General features: G+C 42.6%; 1 protein-coding gene across 1 annotated transcript in view; it reads left to right on the plus strand.

Moving 5' to 3' along the window:
- Nucleotides 1–20,429, plus strand: part of si:zfos-2326c3.2 (mitogen-activated protein kinase kinase kinase kinase 4) — a 282,941-nt gene that overhangs the window by 163,432 nt on the left and 99,080 nt on the right. Inside the window, exons 15-17 of the mRNA XM_059651336.1 lie at nucleotides 7,270–7,389; nucleotides 10,008–10,084; nucleotides 17,941–18,062. Coding sequence (XP_059507319.1) covers nucleotides 7,270–7,389; nucleotides 10,008–10,084; nucleotides 17,941–18,062 — 319 coding nt within the window. The remainder of the gene's footprint in view (nucleotides 1–7,269; nucleotides 7,390–10,007; nucleotides 10,085–17,940; nucleotides 18,063–20,429) is intronic.

The raw sequence follows: 20,429 nt of genomic DNA on the forward strand, positions 1-20,429 counted from the left end.
ATATGGAGTTAGACCACAAGTTAGCCATGATCTCATTGAGTGGCAGACCAGACTCAAGGGGATAAGTTGTCATTTTCCTGAGCTTCTTCCCCATATCAGCAATCTCAAACCCAGTCAACTTAGTCCTGTCAGTGCTCATATATCTTGTTCACTGGTCTGTCTTATTGAAATTTTGTGAAACCAGAGATTTGTAAAAGGTTATTTGTAAGCCAATATTAAAATAAGAGTTTGAAGAATTCTTGGTATTCACCAAGCTAGATAATGTACTGTAAGATTTGACCTTTACATGTGACCTTTGGTTTTCAACATTTTACACCTAAGCGACTGAAAAGGAGTAAGAAGCATTTGGTGATTCCTACTGTATGTTAATAGTAAGCAGCAGAATGACTCTTTTGGACAGATTCCCAGAGAGAAAATTGAATCGGAGAATCATCCAAATGGCAAGTAACCAGAGATAGATGAATCAGAGTGTGGCAGATGTCCAGGATGAACTTAGTGGAAATTAAATAACTATGAATGTTGACAAAATGAAATTGGAGATCCATCCATCTTGCGCTACTCCCAGACTTTATACCCAGTGCAATCTGGTCATCACCTTCTCCACTCGCCTCACAATCATTCTTCTCATGTACAGTGACAAACCTAAACTTCCTGATCCCTTTTAATTAACCCATGAGATTCTAGTCCTGCTTCTTACACATTTCCTGAAAACGCCCACCATCTGTCACATCCTTCCACATCTGAAGATCCTAAAGTCAAGCTAGGGGATCATATGAAACCATAGAATATTCTGTGTGTCTGAATTAACTTTGTCAATTAGACAAAAATTGATGTCCTGCGGACTCTAGAAATATGCAAAGCCAAAGCAAACTTTTGATCCAAATTTGGAATTCAATCTGGCAAAGACCTTCCTATTTTATTGTTGAGAGTTCCTGATCTAACTCTGCCACTTAAGTAGAAAATCCTGATCCAAGCATAATGCCTCCCACACTTATTTAATTTGTATGTTGATCGTGGACAGTTCACATGCCACATTTGACTGGGACACAGCAGCATCTTTGGGAGGGTTGCTGGTTAGTCAACATTTATCATCCATCTCTAAAAGCCCTTGAGGAGGTGATCGTGAGTTGCTTTCTTGAAACACTGCAGTCCTTGTGATGTAGAGACACGCATAGAGCTGTTTGAAAGGGGGTTCTGGCATTTTGATCAAGAAACAGTGAAGGAACTGCCATATATTTCCAAGACAGCGTGGTGCGTAGCTTAGTGGAAAACTTGCTGCTGGTGGTGTTCCCATGCGTCTGCTGCCTTTGTTCTTCTCGGTGATCCAGATTGTGCATTTGAACGGTGCTGTTGAAGGAATGTTGGTGATTTGCCGCAAAGCATCTTGAAGACGATACATACTGCTGCTACTATGATTCAGTGGTAAATGGACTGAACCTTGAAGCTGGTGGATATGCCAGTCAAGAGGGCTGGTTTGTTCTGGCTGCTGTGGTGCTCTTGAGTGTTATTAGAGCTGCACCCATCCAGCTAAGTAGGGATTATTCCACCACACTCCTGACTGCTGCCTTGTAGATAGAGAACAAGCTTTGGGAGTCAGGAGGTGAGTCACTTATGGAAACTAATTCCCAGCCTTTGACCTTTATTTCTTGTGCTAGTATTTATATGACTGGTACAATTCAGTTTCCCAAAGTCATACAACCATACAACATAGAAACAGGCCCTTCGGCCCACCATGTGTGTGCCAACCAGACTACACTCATCCTATTTATCTGAACTTGGTCCATAGCCTGCTATGCCGTGGCATTTTAATGCATATCTAGATGCTTCTTAAATGTTACAAGGGTCCTTGCCTCCACCATCCTTGCAGGCAGCATATTTCATATTCCTATCACCCTCTGGATGAAAAAATTCTTTCTCAGATCTCCTCGAAAGAACTTACTCTTCCTGTTTAACTTATTCCCTCTGGTTTTAGACATGCCTGCCATGAGGAAGAGATTCCCACAATATACTCCATCTGTGTTTCTCATAACTGGGTATATGTCAGTCAGACCCCCTCATCCCTCAGCCTCCTCAGTTCCAAGGAAAACAAACCCAATCTATCCAAGAGAGGTAGTAAGAACTGCCAATACTGGAGTCAGAGATAACACAGCGTGGAACTGGATGAACACAGCAGGCCAGGCAGCATCAGAAGAGGAGGAAAGTTAATGTTTTGTATCGGAACCTTTCTTCAAACTGTGTTATCCCAGTCTATCCAATCTCTCCTCATAACTGAGACTTTCCATTCCAGGCAACATCTTGGTGAATCTCCTCTGCATCCTCTCAGGTACAATCACATCCTTATGGTGTGGTGACCAGGACTGCACACAATATTCCATCTATAGCCTAACCATTGTTTTACAAAGTCGCAGCAAAATTTCCTTGCTCCTATATTCCATGCCCTAGCTAATGAAGGAAAGCATCCTGTATGAGAAGGCCATTGATGAAGCAACTGTAGATGGTTGAACCTGCATTTTCGGGAAGATAACGGAGGAGGCAGTGGCATAGCATTAATGTCATAGGCATAGTAATCCAGAACTCCAAGCTAACATTCTGGGTGAATCCGCCTATTGGGATTGCTGAAATAATTCAATAAAAACAAAATCCAGGAGAGATTATCTGTGTGTATTGTTTCCTTTTATCTGGTTTGGATTGGATTGCTCAGTAGACAAGTTAGATGTGACAACAATTCTTGAATTGCCTCTTTTATGGATTACTTCATAGACCATTGATCCAACTATAATCCTGGTTCAAGCAGTTTTGTTCTGATTCCAATGCAATTTCCTGGAAGCCGTTTTAACTTCATTTGTCACTTTGGTACAGAACTGCTTTTGCTGCCACCAAAACAAATACCAGTGCCAAACTGGGAGATATTATCAAAAATAAAAAAAAGCAGTTTTCAAAATAATTTTGAAGTGTTTGCAAGTGAAACTTTCAGTGGGCTAGCCTATTTAGCTAGTTTGTGTAAGTTCCTTACATCACATTGGTGAAAGAATTACTTTAAGTAGAAACTCAGTTATAAGGGAACATTTTAATCAAATTAAGATATATTTGCTTCTATAAAGCATTTTCATGATCATAGCACGTCCATGCATATGTAAAATGTAAGGGCGTGAACAAGACCATTCAGCCCCTCAAGTCTACTCCCTGACTCAATAAGGTCACAGCTGACCCGACTGTAATCTCAAGTCCACATTCCTCCCTACTCCAATAACCCTTCAATCCACTGCTTAACAAGAATCCAGTTACTTCTGCTTTAAAAATATTCACAGAATCCATCACCTTTTTAGGAATGGAGTTCCTAAAAATTTCGAACTTCTGAGCAAATAAACAAATCAATTCCTCTATGTAAATGAATGACCCTTTTTTTATACAGTAACCCCTATTTCTAGACCTCCCACAAGAGGAAACATCCTCTCCGCATCTAACTTTTCAAGAACGCTCACAATCTTAGTTTCAATCAAGTCATCTCTTATACATCTAAATCCATCGGATACAACCCTAGTCTGTCCAACCTGTCCAACCGCTGATAAAATAATCTGCCTATTCCGGGTGTTAGTTTCTCAAAACTGATTCCAACGTATTTACATTCTTCTTTAAATAAGCTAATCAATAATGTGCACAGTACCCAGATGCAGTCTCACCAGTGCTCCATATATTTCAAAGTGCTTTACAGTCATTGAAGTACTTTTAAAGTGTGGTACCTGTTGCAATGTTGGAAAATTTCGTTAATGGTTAGTGGTGTTATGTTAAATATTTATAAAACTGAATACCCCAGTGGAATCCCAATATAGATATGATCTGCACTGTATCAACAAATCCTATCTTTAGCTGTAGGCCTTATAAGATCTTTCTTCCTGAAGCTGTAGTTTTATAAAGCATACTGTTATATTTTGTTAACTTCAGTGTATGCACTGACCTTACATGCAACTTATCTCAGTTGCTGATGCACAGATAATGACAGCTTTTTGTGCTGTTTGATTTGCTGTTCATGATGAAGGCAACCAGCAACATTCTCTTTACGAATGAGAACATCTTGAGTTAACTAGAAGAGACTCTTTCAGTTGATTTGTTTATTGTTTGTTAATGATTTACTTTGCTGTACCATACATTGTTGCAGTGACTTTGAGGAAGACCACATGCTAGTTCTCACTCCTTCGAGATTTTTAAATTGCTTTACCCATAAGTCCACATGACATCATCACACGGTGATGTTGGTGCTGCATATGACGTGCCTCAGTAATTAACCCTTTCAGATCCATATGCAACAATTATTTGCTGAACAAAATATGAATTTGTTTCTCAACCATGGTGTTCGACATAAATGAGGTTAGCTATTAGTGGAAGAGATGAGTTAGTATGGTGCACCATCTGTCTGATTTTCCATTAGGACTACTTTCTAATCAAATAGATAGTGCTCTGTACATAACTGGTAGAATCTTAGATTGTGGACTCAGAATCCTATCTCCTATCACTGCAACTAACAGAGAAATAGCTGACGATCTAATTTGGAGAAATCTCTAAACAAATAGAGACATGGCAATGAACTTTGCCAAGAATTTTCCTATATCATTTGTAAGGGTGTTGCTGGCTAGGTCAGCTTTGGGTGCACATTCCTAATTGCCCTTAAGAAGATAGGTGTGAGTTGCTGTCCTGAACTTCAGCAGCCCATGGGGATCAGGTGTTGTCAAAGAAGTCTCAGAGAGTTGCTGCAGTGCCTTGTGTAGATAGACGATTAGGTAAAATATCGGAGAAGAATTAGTCTATTCAGCCTGTCGAGTCTGGTCTGCCATTCAATCATAAAAGTCAGACTGGAATGTAGGGCTGTCTTACACATGAATTCACAGAACGTCAGCTGTACTTGCTATTTGAAAGTGTTATCCAATTCTTGTCTCTCTCCTGCTTTTGGAACATAGAACATAGAACAATACAGCACAGAACAGGCCCTTCAGCCCTCGATGTTGCGCCGACCTGTCAACTAATCTAAGCCTCTCCCCCTACACTAGCCCATCATCATCCATATGCTTGTCCAAGGACTGTTTAAATGCCCCTAATGTGGCTGAGTTAACTACATTGGCAGGCAGGGCATTCCACGCCTTTACCATTCTCTGAGTAAAGAACCTGCCTCTGACATCTGTCTTATATCCATCACCCCTCAACTGCAGCTATGCCCCCTCGAACAAGCTGACGTCATCATCCTCGGAAAAAGACTCTAACTGTCCACCCTTTCTATTCCTCTGATCATCTTGTATGTCTCTATTAAATCCCCTCTTAGCCTTCTTCTCTCCAATGAGAACAGACCCAAGTCCCTCAGCCTTACTTCATAAGGCCTTTGCTCCAGACCAGGCGACATCCTGGTAAATCTCCTCTGCACCTTTTCCAAATTTTCCACATCCTTTCTGTAATGGGGCAACCAGAACTGCATGCAATATTCCAAATGAGGCCGCACTAGCGTTTTGTACAGTTGCAGCATGACATCACGGCTCTGGAACTCAATCCCTCTACCAATAAAACCGAACACACCACAAGCCTTCTTAACAGCACTATCAACCTGGGTGGCAACTTTCGGGGATCTATGTAACATCCACACTACCAAGAATCTTTCCATTGACCCAGTATTCTGCCTTCCTACTATTCCTCCCAAAGTGAATCACCTCACATTTATCAGCATTGAACTCCATTTGCCACCTTTCAATTCTGCAGTTTACCCAAGTCTCCCTGCAACATTCTTCCACACTATCCATCACTCCACCGACTTTAGTGTCATCTGCAAACTTACTAACCCATCCACCTGTGGCTGCGTCCAGAAGCCATTTTTTTCCAGAAGCCATGCAAACATTTATTTTACAAACGTACATTAGCATTTAAAAGTTACCACTGAATGTGTTTCCATCACCCTTTCACAGAGTGCATTTCAGACACAGCACAATACTTTCTCCTCAATTCCCACTTCTTCTTTCTTTTCAAACTCTATCTTCTAGTTGCTGACCCTCCTTCTAATGAAATAAATTTCTCCCTATCACTTAATTAGAAGCCTTTATATTTTTGAACACCTTTACTATTGATTTCTTTAAGGCTGCTGGTGTAAGGACTGAGTAGCCGAGTGTGGTGTTCACAACTTAACCTTCTCTAAGTTGTGTAGTTTTTACAGAGGGTAAGGCAACCATTCCCCCAGGTTACATTCCAAACTGTGGAAGTGAAAATGACCCACCTCTGTGTTGCGATTGGACTGGCAGAGACACAGAACTGAACTCACTAGAGGTTGCATTCAGCCACTAGGCACAATCAGATACTGGGTTCTCTGACACATTCTCATGCAAGTCAATAGATTTTCCAGAGAATGGACAATTCGCTCTGGCTCGATGTGGATCTAGTTGAGTTTAGAAGAAAGAAAGATTAACATTTGGTAGAGGTAGTAAAAACTGCTGATGCTGGAATCAGAGATAACACAGAGTGGAGCTGGAGGAATACAGCAGGCCAGGCAGCATCTGAAGAAGGGCCCTGACCCGAAACGTCAGCTTAACATTTGGTAGCATCAGTTCCCTGATCTCCAAAGAGTAAGAAGAAATGCTCTTTTTAATGTCTTCTAACAAGGGTCAACTGTAGCAGGAGCCGAATTAACAATGTAGGAACATTTAGTAAGGATGTTGACTCTCCTGCTCAGTTTGCTAAACATTCTCCCAACATATACACTTCTTCACATTACAAATTCCCAGATTCATGGGAATCCAAAAGATCACTGAGATTCACATGCGGCAATGGGAAGGGGGTCAGTTATGATGTAAGTGGAAGTTGCTGTACTCTCCAGAGGCTGGTCTATGAGATCACTGGTGGTGGCGTTAACCTGAGAACTGCCATACCTCAGGCAAGGTTCAGAAGGCAGGGCCTTTATGATGACTCAGCTGGTATAGGACTTTACCCGGTGCTGTTGGCATCATTGTGTACCACAAACCAGCCATCCAACCACCTGAGTTAACTCACCTCCAAAGTTATGGTCGTGTTTGCTGCATTGTATTTTTCATAGTTTCTTTCCAACATGTACAGTTATGAACGGGGAAATCTAACACTCCAAGTTAAATGGTATTCCAGTGTTTTTTATGAAATGCACTATTATCTGTAATGTTTTGAGTTTTACTTATTTTTCATTTACAATAAGAAAGTTGTTCTTTATTTTATCTGTCCATCTTTTATTTCCTCGTGCTCCATATTAACATGAAGGCGCTCTGTCCACAGGATCTGCAAGAATATAGAGGCATCCTTTCCAGTTCGGTTTCCTTAAGTGAAATGGTCTTAATTCCAGCATCTCCTTGTCAAGACGAAGTATTTTGGGACAATGAGGAGCCACCTCCCAAGGTATAGTCATTTAAATACGATTTGCTTTTATTTTGCTGAGAGTTCTGTAGGGTTTCAAGCACAACACTGAGAGCTTATTTTTTTACTTCAATGCTGTGGAGTTTATCAGCTTAATTTATGTTAATTTGGAATTGCCTTCCATCATCTGCTGCTTGATGCAGCAGGTGACATAATAAGTGCTCACATTTTCATAACAGTACATTTTTCTCTGTAGCTCCACACCAACTGAATGAAGCAAATAGTTTTCACTTGACACAAAAGGCTGGAAATGAGATGCTGTCCCATGTTTCTTCCCCAGCTGTTTTGCTGTCAACATAATTTACTTTTCATAGAAATTTGTCAATGAAATCATGCTATTAGTTCAGTGACCAATTTAGACAGTTGCAGGTACTCAGTTGGCTAGATGTGAGCCATGTTTCTCTGAAAAACAGTGTTCCAATTCAGAAATTCTCTTCGTATCAGTGTATGCCTAAGACTTCCATTGTCTACCAAAGCTGGGGTTGAATGTGACTTAACATAACTACCAGACCATGGACTGGGTTATACACTGAGTAAAGTCACCCCATGCCCCAGGGTAGATTTTTGATATCAAGCACAGCTCCCCCTTGGCCAGGCTTTACTTGTTCAACCATTGGCTCTTTGATTAATTAAGATTGGGCAGGATTTCCATCCCGTTTCCAGGAGGGAATTCTGGTCCTGTAGAGCTACTGACATGAGGATTCCAGGCCTTCTCCAAACCAGGTGGGCGGTCGGTGCAGGTAATGCCGGTGGACCAGGAGGAAGGAATACTCTGGGATCTTGCTGGGGAAGAGTTTGAGGTGTGGAGATACAATGGCGAGGGCAGAGATGGAAGCCAAACTTGGGGGGGGGGGGGGTGGGGGCGGGGGTGGCAGGGTGCGTACAGGGACAAAAAAAGGCATGGGAGGTGAAGGGGGCAGAAGGGTATCCAATTGGTACAGGGATACAGGAAGGAAGAAAGCAGCCCCACAGCTCTGACCATCACAGCATTAACCCTCCCTGATATCACATTGGATGCAAGCCTTTCCTGCTGCCCATTAAATCAGAAGGGCAGCAGGAGAGGCCTTGGGCATAATTTATCCATTTAAGGCCCTCAGCTAGGTCACAGTTTTGTAGACAAATCAGCACCATAGGTTTCTGCTGCAGCCCTTCAAAATTGCATTCCAAAATCCAAAATGCTACTCTAAATTCTAAATTCTGTCTTCAGTCTGTTTTGTGATGAAATCCTCAAGTTATATCTTGTTTGTACTGAATAAGCCAGCATTCTCTGGGACGTATAACATTTAAAGCATACTCTGTTGCATAGTTGTGAGGCAGCAGCATTCAGTTTTGCCCTGTGATAGTGGCAAGCTGATTGCAAAGTTTTTGTAAGGTTAGTTCAAAGGGTTCGGAGGTCATGGAAGAACATTTCAGAATATTCCAGACAAGGACTATGATGGTCAGTGAAACAAAGAGAAATGCAGCCTCCATATCAGAAGTGTTGATTTTTAGCAGTGCTGTCTAAAAGGGTCTCCATTTCAGAACATAGAACATAGAACATTACAGCACAGTACAGGCCCTCGATGTTGCGCCGACCTGTCATACCGATCTCAAGCCCATCTAACCTACACTATTCCATGTACGTCCATATGCTTGTCCAATGACGACTTAAATGTACCTAAAGTTGGCGAATCTACTACCGTTGCAGGCAAAGCGTTCCATTCCCTTACTACTCTCTGAGTAAAGAAACTACCTCTGACATCTGTCCTATATCTTTCACCCCACAATTTAAAGCTATGCCCCCTCATGCTCGCCATCACCATCCTAGGAAAAAGGCTCTCCCTATCCACCCTATCTAACCCTCTGATTATTTTATATGTTTCAATTAAGCCACCTCTCAACCTTCTTCTCTCTAATGAAAACAGCCTCAAGTCCCTCAGCCTTTCCTCGTAAGACCTTCCCTCCATACCAGGCACCATCCTAGTAAATGTCCTCTGCACTCTTTCCAAAGCTTCCACATCCTTCTTATAATGCGGTGACCAGAACTGTACACAATACTCCAAGTGCGGCCGCACCAGAAGAAGGCTCCCGACCTGAAATGTCAGCTTTCCTGCTCCTCTGTTGCTGCCTGGCCTGTTGTGTTCCTCCAGCTCCACACTGTGTTATCTCAGACTCCAGCATCAGCTGTTCTTACTATCTCTGAAGGCAGGAATTGAACCTGGGTCCCTGGTGCTATGAGGCTGCAGTGCTAAACACTGAGACACCGTGCCACCCCTAACTACTAATGTCCACCCCTAATGTCTAATTACGAGCAGGCACAGACCAGCCAAGATCTAATTGAATATTAGAATCAGCTTGAGGGGCTGAATGGTCCACTTCTAATCCTAAACACTTGCTTAATTGATATAAATTCAACTTAATTAAGTTTTTAGGTGTTAGCTTTGTGAAATCATCAGCAACGGGGATGGTTTAACAAGTTTAAAATGAATGAATTAAAATTTAATCCAGCAATTTATGGTGTTCTGCTGCATAATGGTAAGCTTAATATATTTTCATGTTTGGGATACTCTGAGGAGGGAAGTTATTAAAAATATTATAAGTTTATTTTTTAAATCCTTCAGGTTCCTGAAAGAACGGTCTCGAAATCTTACAGCAGAGAACAAGTAAGCAGTCAAGCTCGGCAGAAAGGCACCTCCAGGTTAGTGACCAAAGTTTGTCATAAATAGAACTAACTGTGACCTGACTGCATGATTAACTCAATTTTTAACAGTAATTTATAAGTGCCAGTGAAGCTTTTTTATACATTAGGCTTATACTTAGTGATATTAACTCTGGACTGTTAATCCAGAGACCCAGATAACTGTTTGAATCCTGCCATGGCAGGTGGTGGAATTTGAATTCAATAAAAATATTAGAATTAAGAATCTAATGATGGCCATCAATCCATTGTCGATTGTTGGAAAAACCCATCCGGTTCATTAACATTATTCAGGGAATTAAATCTTCCATTCTTACCTGGTCTGGCCTACATGTGATTCCAGGTCCAAAGCAACGTGTCAGAGATAATAGGAACTGCAGATGCTGGAGAATCCGAGGTAACGCTGTGTGGAGCTGGGTGAACACAGCAGGCCAAGCAGCATCTTAGGGGCAGGAAAGCTGATGTTTCGGGCCTAGACCCTTCGAGGCCTGAAATGTCAGCTTTCCTGCCCCTGAGATGCTGCTTGGCCTTCTGTGTTCATCCAGCTCCACACCTTGTTATCTCAAAGCAATGTGGTTGGCTCTTAAATGCCCTCTGGGCAATTAGGGATGAGCAATAAATGCTGGTCTAGCCAGCGACACTCGCATCCCATGAATGAATATTAAAAACAATCCTTATCTACTTGTTCAGAGATGTTATTGAACACCTGAGGAACAGGTAGGACTTAAACTTAGGGTGCAATGACTTAGAGAAAGAGACACTGCCAATGCACCACAGGAGCCTTTATCAGTTAAATACTGGATTACAAAGCTGAACAGATCCAGCTGTGGCAATTGTATCAAAACTTTCAATGTGAAAATAGAACAAGATTTTGCAGATGAAATCTCCACATTGGGTACAATCTGGAAGTTGTGCTTAAAAGTCACTCAAAAGGTTATTCAGGTTAGATTGTGCTTCAAGTTTCAGATCAAAGTCATTTGTATCATCGCAAATGTAAAATTTTCTGTGAGCCAGTGCAAAGTGGCAGAGTGATAAAATGTAATTGTTTCAGTTTTTCTCTTTCAGTTAAAAGGTATTTCTTAATGTGTTTCAGACTAATAACCGGGGGACAGTTTTAATAATGGCTTTACCACTAAAGAGAAGCATTGTAATGTAAATGTCCGGCACTCCAGAAGTGATGAACTGAATTTAAAATAATTAAAAGTAACTTTTAAACACTATAATGAACCATTTGCCACTTTCATTAATATACCTTAGTTAGCTTTATGGCATTTAGATAGTTTCTGACATGGCGATTCTTTTATAATGTGGCCATTGGTCCCTGTGTATCTGACGAAAATGAGCACAGTAGCAGCAGCACATAGAAAGCTGGATTTGTAACGAGAATTGGAAAGACTTGGACCCTCTCCCTCCTTTTTTACTCTCAGCCAAAGCAGTCACTTGAAATACAGCTGATAATGGGAACTGCAGATGCTGGAGAATCCGAGATAACAAAGTGTGAAGCTGGATGAACACAGCAGGCCAAGCAGCATCTCAGGAGCACAAAAGCTGACGTTTCGGGCCTAGACCCTTCATCAGAAAAGGGGGATGGGGAGAAGGTTCTGTAATAAATAGGGAGAGAGGGGGAGGCGGATCGAAGATGGATAGAGGAGAAGATAGGTAGAGAGGCGACAGACAAGTTAAAGGGGCGGGGATGGAGCCTGTAGAGGTGAGTATAGGTGGGGAGGTAGGGAGGGGATAGGTCAGTCCGGGGAGGACGGACAGGTCAAGGGGGCAGGATGAGGTTAGTAGGTAGGAAATGGGGGTGCAGCTTGAGGTGGGAGGGAGGGATAGGTGAGAGGAAGAACAGGTTAGGAAGGTGGAGACGAGCTGGGCTGGTTTTGGGAGGCAGTGGGGGGAGGGAATTTTGAAGCTTGTGAAATCCACATTGATACCATTGGGCTGCAGGGTTCCCAAGCGGCATATGAGTTGCTGTTCCTGCAAACTTCGGGTAGCATCGTTGTGGCACTGTAGGAGGCCCACGATGGACATGTCGTCAAGGAATGCGAGGGGGAATCATTTCAACTCCCCCTCACATTCCTTATCAGTAGATGTGTAAACCAGGCGGGAGAAGCAAATTTAAATGTCAGTGACTTCTGAAAATGTTAATTTTGCCTCAGCCCATCTTTGTTCATCTCCCATTAGTTTCACAAAACTAAGCTAACCTGTGGTCCATTGATTCCTGTGAACTTAAGTCAACATTTTTCCTTTTTAAAATCACTTTAGTCTATAAAGGTCCCAGAAATAAAAGCCAGATGATAGACGTCAAAAGTTGATCGTCATTTTCTTTACCAAAATACAGTATAGACATTTTTTAAGTGGCGTGTGACAGAGTGGCATGTGTCTATATGATGCCTCCTTCCTCTTTGACCTCCTCGTTCCCTTTCACTAATGAACCTGCAGAATTATAGCCTGTGGTTCAAAAGGTCACTTTAAGATGTTGTGCAATTTTAGAATCGCCTCTGGCAATGTCATTTGTGCCTCACGTGATCTTGTCAACATGTAGATAGGCTTGTTTTTCTGAGGGACAAAACAGTCATGCTATTTTTCTGTCATTCAATTGAAGTGTTTATTCTTAAATTCCAGAAGGTCAATTACCCAGAAGAGTAATTTTCTGATGTTGCACTGCACACAGTGAGCACTCCCAAGTGATATGCATATTACAAATATGGGCCCATGTCAGGATTAGTTTAAAATTGCCTGAGACTCCATCCCTGTGGGTAATGTTCTTCATGAAGTAAGAATTGTGCTTCTTTGAGTGTGTGTACTAGTAACGTCACTGAGCTGGATTAATCTGAGCAATCCAGTCAAAAACTGTGAAGTCATTGGTTTAAATCTCACTGTAGGAGCTGCAGGAATTTAAATGCAGTTAATCAATCTGGAATACTATGTACTCCTGAAATGATGGCCATTAGAGCTGTCATTCTTTCTTGCAAAAGATCACTTGGCTCACCAATGCCCTTCGTTTTTAGAATCCCTACAGTGTGGAAAAGGGCCCTTCGGCCCAACAAGTCCACACTGACCCTCCGAGCATCCCACCCAGACCCATTCCTATAACCCACCTAATCTCGGCATCCCTGAACACCAAGAACATTCTCTGCCACTGTGAGGCAGCAGTGCTAACCACTGAGCCACCATGCCCTTCAGGGAAGGAAATCTGCCATTGTTACCTAGTCTTGCCCACATGCACTCCCAATGCATAAGGTGGCATCGTGGCTCAATGGCGAATACTGCCACAGCCGCACAGCAGGAGGGACCCAGGTTTGATTCCAGCCTTGAGGGACTGTCTGTGTGCATTCTACCCGTGTCTGGATGGGTTTCTGCAGGGTGCTCCAGTTTCCTCCCACAGTCCAAAGATGTGCAGGTTAGGTGGGTTGGCCATGCTAAATTGCCCGTAGTGTTCAGGGGTGTGTGGGTTATAGGGGGACAGGTCTGGGTGGGATGCTTCAGGGGGAGGCATGGACTTGTTGGGCCGAATGGCCTGTTTCCACACTGTAGGAAATGGAATCTAATCTAATCTAATCTAAATTGCTTGTATTGATAGCAATATAGTCAACCCTGAAATGGTCTAAGAAGCCACTCAGTTCAAACATACTTAGGAATTGGACAACAAGTACAGGCCTTATCAGTGATGCCCACATCCCATGAAATAATTTTTTTTAGAAGTGGTTTCATATCTACAATAACATATAACCCCCTTTCCGAGCAACTAACAAGAACTGCTGTGCCACACCAAGTGACTAAAAAAGGCACTGCAGCTGTATTTTTAATGCATGTGACAGGTTCAGAAAGGACAGTTAATTTGAGCTGCTTATATTTTTTCCCAGTGCATTGTGCGCCCTTCTGAATTCTGTCTTTTAAATGTGATCTATTTATAATTCATTATCATTTTACAAAAGAATACATTTAAAACTAGGTGAGAAAAGTTTCGGAGTGTAGAGGGTGTGACCACATCACGTGAAAATGTTTCACACGCAGGGTAATATTATTTCAGCAAAGGTGGCCAACTTTCAATGAGCAGCAGGCTTATTCAAACAGTAATTGGATGAAAGAGTATTTTGTCTTTTGATAATATTGGTTCATGGAAGTACATTGGCAAGGACACATGAAATGAATCCCTATTCTTCCATCGTGGCCAGAAACTTTGCCTGGTGCTCTCTCCAATACCTCCAGCAATGAATCCACTTGAACAATGCTCTCAAGTGGTAGACTGAGACTTAATTCACAAACGTCTGTATTAGGAGGCAAGTGTACTTCAAGCAAACTAACTTCAAGCTGGCAGGCATTATTTCACCAGCCTCTGTGTGTAATTTAGGTGTGGTTGTTGGGGGGGAGATAGTGCTTGTATTAACAAAATTTTCATTTATAAAATTGGTGATGACTCGCAAAAAGTAAGAGATGGTTTTCTGCCTGTTTTCTTCATGGTGGAAACAATGGCCTTGTGGTATCATCACTAGACTCTTAATCCAGAAACTCAGCTAATATTCTGGAGACGTAGATTTGAATCTTGCCAAGGCAGATGACAGAATTTGAACCCAATGAACAATCTCTGGAATTAAGAATCTTCTCATGGCATTTGTCAATAGTCATTAAAACCCAGATGATAAAATGTGAGGCTGGATGAACACAGCAGGCCAAGCAGCATCCTGAGATGCTGCTTGGCCTGCTGTGTTCATCCAGCCTCACATTTTATCATCTTGGAATCTCCAGCATCTGCAGTTCCCATTATCTCTGTCATTAAAACCCATCTGGCTCACGAATGTGCCTCAGGGAAGGAAGCCTGCCATCCTTAGCTGCCCTAGCCTGTTCGTGACTCCAGATATGCATTGAGTGAGGCTATACAATTGCTTTCACTCAAATGGCATTCCCTAAGCTCATTTGGACTGACAGGGCTGCCCAGTTCCATGAGAATACCCAGCAACTCATATGCTCCATTTGCTGCATTTTTCAATGATAAAACCATTGTATGTGACTGTTTGAAGTCCAGATAGGCTTCAGCTATTAGGCAGTTTTGCATGTTTACATCAGTAATGCCAGTTTTGTTGCCATTGAAATAACCCCCATGAGGCTGGTATCCCATCACTAAGACACCCTTTATTTTCACATGGAGAGTCCTAGGCACTGATCCATCTCCCTCAGAGCCAGCTGTCAGAGTGAACAGGATGTCTGACACTGCTGTTCTTACCTGTCAGCCAGGACACCCTGATTGGACCAGGTTAACAGCCCCAATCAACGAAATCACATTCCATGCGATTCCACCTGACTGTCCTCATTACAATCCGTGCAATGACCACTTCTGTTTAGAAGGACAGTGGCAACAAATATAAGGTAATACAACGTCCTGCAAGTTCCCCTCCAAGCCACTCACCATCCTGACTTCGAAATATATTGCCTTTCCTTCACCATCTCTGGGTCAAAATCCTGGAATTCCCTCTCTAAGGGCAATGTAAGTCAACCTACAGCCCATGGACTGCAGCATGCCACCACCTTCTCCAGGGCAACTAGAAATGGTCAATAAATGCTGACCCAGGCAGTGACACCCATGTCCCACGAGTGAGTAAAAGCACTGAAACAGATGACTTGAAGACACATTGAGGAGCTTTTGATGAGACAAGGCTAGAAACAAACTGCTTGGCTTCTTTATTTCAAACACGGCAAGGCAACACACAATGCAGAAGTCCAAATCCCAGCGTTTACATAACCTCTTTCCTTGAGAAGTTGGAAAAAGTAACAAATCACATATCCTGCCTGGACTGACTTTTTTTTGGCAGTGCCTTTTTCTGCAAACTATAAAGTGAAATTTCCTGCACCATTTAACTTTCAGCACTGTCGCAATGACAGCAGGGTTGCCCTTTGCTCAAATCATCATTGCCCCTTCTGTCCTGTTATTATGAGGGTCCCCACTAAAATAACAAGAGGAATTCAGTCTCACCATTCAATGGTTGATCTACCTCTTTCCTGCATCTACCCTTCTCAGTACTGCCACTCTTAAGAGACTTGCCTTACAAGTATCTCTCAATCTTAGTTTTGAAATTTTCAACTGAGATTATTTCAGTAGTGGTTTATAGGGAAGAGAGTACCAGATTTTGATTACCCTTTGTCTAGAGAGGCACTTCCTGCTATTACCTCTTAGGACTGGATGTAATTTTCAGGTTATGCTCCCTTGCCTGGACTTCCCCACCATTTAGGAAATAGATTCTTTCTATCTACCCAGAAAATCATTTAATCATCTGAAAAATCTCAGTACCTTTGGTTTTCCATACTTGCAGGAAAACAAGCCAAGGCAATGCAAACCATAATTTCACCCATTTGAACCCAATAGCATTTTGTGAATGTGCAATACCCTCTCCACTGCTTACAACAATTGTATCTCATTCTAGGTCCATAACAGAATACAACACTCTAGATTTTGCCTAATCAGAACTTCACATAGCTGTAGCATCACTTCCTGTATTTTGTGTTCCAGAGCATTCAAAGTGGTGGTTAGTATTCCACCAGTCTTTAACATTAGTTTTGTAATAGTCCACTATCTTTTCATTATTTTGGAACGCAGACACCAAAATTTCTCTGATCCAACAAATCAACTGTCACAGCACGTTGCATCAGTTGTTGGCACTGTTCCCTCACAGAGCCAGGGACCTGGGTTCAGTTCCACCCACGGTGACCATCCGTGTGCAGTTTGCAGATTCTCTTCGTATCTGCATGGGTGTGCTCTGGTTTCCTCCCAAAGATGTGCAGTTTAGGTGGATCGGTCGTGATAAATTGTCCACAGGCTGGGTGAATTAGCCATGGAAAATGCAGGGTTACAGGGATAGGGTTGGCCTTGGTGGGATGCTCTTTGGAGGATCAGTGTGTACTCAATGGGCTGAATTACCTTCAGCCACACTGTAGTTTCAGAAAATTCACTGAACCATCTTTCTCGGCTTAAACTCGATCAGCCATCATTTTGCCATATTAATGCATCATTAGTAAGTCCATCCATAAAAGTGGTAATTGGGGGCACTTATGGTGCAATGGTGGCTCATTGGTTAACACTGCTACCTCACAGCGTCAGGGACCCAGGTTCGATTCTACCCTCAAGTGACTGTCTGTGTGGAGTTTGCACACTCTCTCCATGTCTGCGGGGGTTTCCTCCAGGTGCTCCGGTCTCCTCCCACAGTCCAAAGATGTGCAGGTTAGCTGGATTGGTCATGCTCAATTGCCCGTAATGTTCAGGGATGTGTGGATTAGGTGAGGGTACAGGGGGATGGGTCTGGGCAGGATGCTCTGAGTCTCTGTGTGGACTTGTTGGGCCGAAGGGCCTGTTTCCACACTGTAGTGATTCTATGAAAAGGGGCGATCTTTAATCCAATATCAAAACTAATGTTTCCACCTCAACTCAGGAGACACGAATTCAGGCTCCACTTGCCCCAGATGTGTGTTGTAACATCTCTGAGGAGAATGATTGGGGAAAAAAAGTCTCAAACTGAATAATAGTAATATTTTAAATCTAATGGCTGCTCATTTTCTGATTTCTCTCTTGTGTTTCTCATTAGCCTTAAGGCAATTTGGAATGACCTAAACTTTTGAAAGGCCATGTACAGATGCAAGATGTTTTTCCTCTGGCTTCGCACTTCTTACTGAGCCAGTAACACCGAGATCGAAAATATTGCCATTGAGTGTCGAGTTGGACGTTCTGTAAACTGCAGGCAGCCAAAGTGGTTTCTTGCATGGTGAACGCTCCACCCTTCATCCTAAATAGGAGCTGTTGCCTGTCGGCAATGAAAAGTTGTCACATCATGGTTCACAGACTCTGGATTGTTTGTGTTTCTGTGCAGTAACTTTGAACTGCAACCCCTATGGGAGAGGGTGGAGAGCCCATTGGCGAAGCAAGCAAGAAACAATTTCCCTGGAAACAATCCGCAAAGTGGCAGTCGAACCAGTTCCCGCACTGTGTCAGGTGAGTTTCTGGCTGTCACACAGATTTACACCTGTAACTTTTTCTTGAGAGAGCTTCTGTTTGTCAATGCATTTTGTGTCAGGATGCAAAGAGGAAATTGCACTGCTCTGCCCATTAATTTTGCTTTGGTCATGTTTCTCTTCACATTCCCTTGGTGCCGCACCCTACAACTTCCCCAGAAAGTCACATATGTTTTAGGGAAGTTAGAGGTGTGGCACCAAGTTCCCAGGCTTTTGGCAATGTTGATAATTTAAGCTTGGGACATATCTCAACATCATAATATGTCGAATTTACAACACAGTAAAAGGGAGCTTCAACTTAATGAGGCTGTGTTGATGTTTCCTTTCTACGCTGCTTGATCCTATATCCCTTCATTCCCCCATCTGGTTATTCATGCGTCTAATCTAATTTTGAATTATTGACACAGCTTCCACCTCAACCAACAACAGTGAAAATGAATTCCACAGCCATACAATTCCATATCCGGAGAAGTTTCTCCTGCTTCTATTCTGAATTTCCTGCCTTAAACTGTGTATTTGAAGTTGCCTCGCTTAGACCACTGAACTATTGCTTGTATTTGCTGTGATCCATTCCCTCACATTCTACACTGTTCTACTTAGAAAGGACTCTTTATTTTCCAATCCTATAGAGTTATAAAATAATACAGCATGAACAGTAAGACCCTTTGGTCCTATCAGTCAATGGCAAACGTAATCCCAAATGAAACTAGTCCCACCTGCCTGCCCCTTGCCTCTATAACTCCAAACCTTTCCTATTCATGTACTTATCTCAGTGTCTTTTAAATGATATAATTGTGCCCACATCCACCACTTCCTCGGGAAGTTCATTCCACAAACCATCGTCTGTGTAAAAAACTTGTCCCTCACATCTTTCTTAAATCTCTCTCCCCTCACCTTAAAAATATGCCCCCTTGGCTTGAAACCCCACATCGCAGGAAAAAGACACCTACCATTATCCATATCTAAACCTTCTGATTTTATACATCTCTATAAGGTCACCTCTCAACCTCCTCCTCCTATATTTAGTGTTTTCTGATACCAGACAGTGTCTGGTTGAATCTACATGTACCTTCTCTCAAACCTGTCTGTCCAATTGCATAGAGCCCACACAATACTCCAACTGAGGTGACACAAATATTGCATACAGGCTGATCATTACTTCCTAATGTACAGATTATAATCCTTTTCAGATAAAAGTCAGAATGCCCTTCAATGGTTTTGGTATCTCATCGAGCTGAGGTGCTGCCTTTACACTCCTGTGAGCTTGGGAGCCTCAGAAATGTTTAGCCCTTCCACAGCTCCACATCTACTTTTTTCAGTTTCCTCACCTCCAGTACTGTCCCACACAAAACTACTGTCATTATCCCATTCATCCAAACAGAAACCACCATTACCACAATCACATAATTACTACTGTTAGTTGCTTTACACTGATCTGATGTGTGCTCACTCATCATTCTGCCTACCCCCATATCTTCAGCTGTGACACTCCACCCAGTCACCTGAGTGTAAAAGCCAACATGGTAGGGTATTGGAAACATCATTACCATCATCTCCATAATAATGTGTAGGGATACTCCAGGACATCATGTGGTGCATCCAAGGTAACATGTAGCGTTAGCAATAGTGGAAGGCCACAAATAGATTCTTGAGGGACTCTAGAGTGTTGGAAAAGAGATATTTACAGAAGATTGTCTGGATAAGCAAGGCTGAAACTAAACTGATGCCAATCCTGCTCTGCTGGGCAATGGGAAGGGGGTGCTGAGTGAGAACGGTGATTGTGGATTCAACAATGTCAAAGGCCAAGTGCAGTTCAAGAAGAATATGGGCTGATACTTTATCACAGCCACAGAAAATACAGTACAAAACAGTATTGTTTTTATTGCCACACGTACTTCATTGTACAGTGAAAAACTTTACAAAGTCTGCCTTCTTTTGGTGACATCTTAAGTACAAGTACCTAGGTGCAATTCTCAGATATACCAGAGGAATAGAAGTAATTACTTAATTACAGAGTTGGAAATAAGTTAAAAATAGGAAAGCCGTAAGGGGTTAACATTACAGTGCTCTAAGGTAAGGTTTGTCTCCTCACACCAGTCCTAGTCCAAGGCCCGCTGCCTGCTCGACACTCCGGGGCTGCTTTCCATGTGCTGATCCAGGTCTCACAGCCCGTGTACTGCTCCAAGCCTCGCAGCCCACTCACTGCTCCAGGACTCACAGCCCACTCGCTGCTCCAGGACTCACAGCCCACTCGCTGCTCCAGGATTCACAGCCCACTCGCTGCTCCAGGACTCACAGCCCACTCGCTGCTCCAGGACTCACAGCCCACTCGCTGCTCCAGGACTCA

The sequence above is a fragment of the Stegostoma tigrinum genome, chromosome 15 (genome assembly GCF_030684315.1).
Source record: "Stegostoma tigrinum isolate sSteTig4 chromosome 15, sSteTig4.hap1, whole genome shotgun sequence".
Classification (NCBI taxonomy): Eukaryota; Metazoa; Chordata; class Chondrichthyes; order Orectolobiformes; family Stegostomatidae; genus Stegostoma; species Stegostoma tigrinum.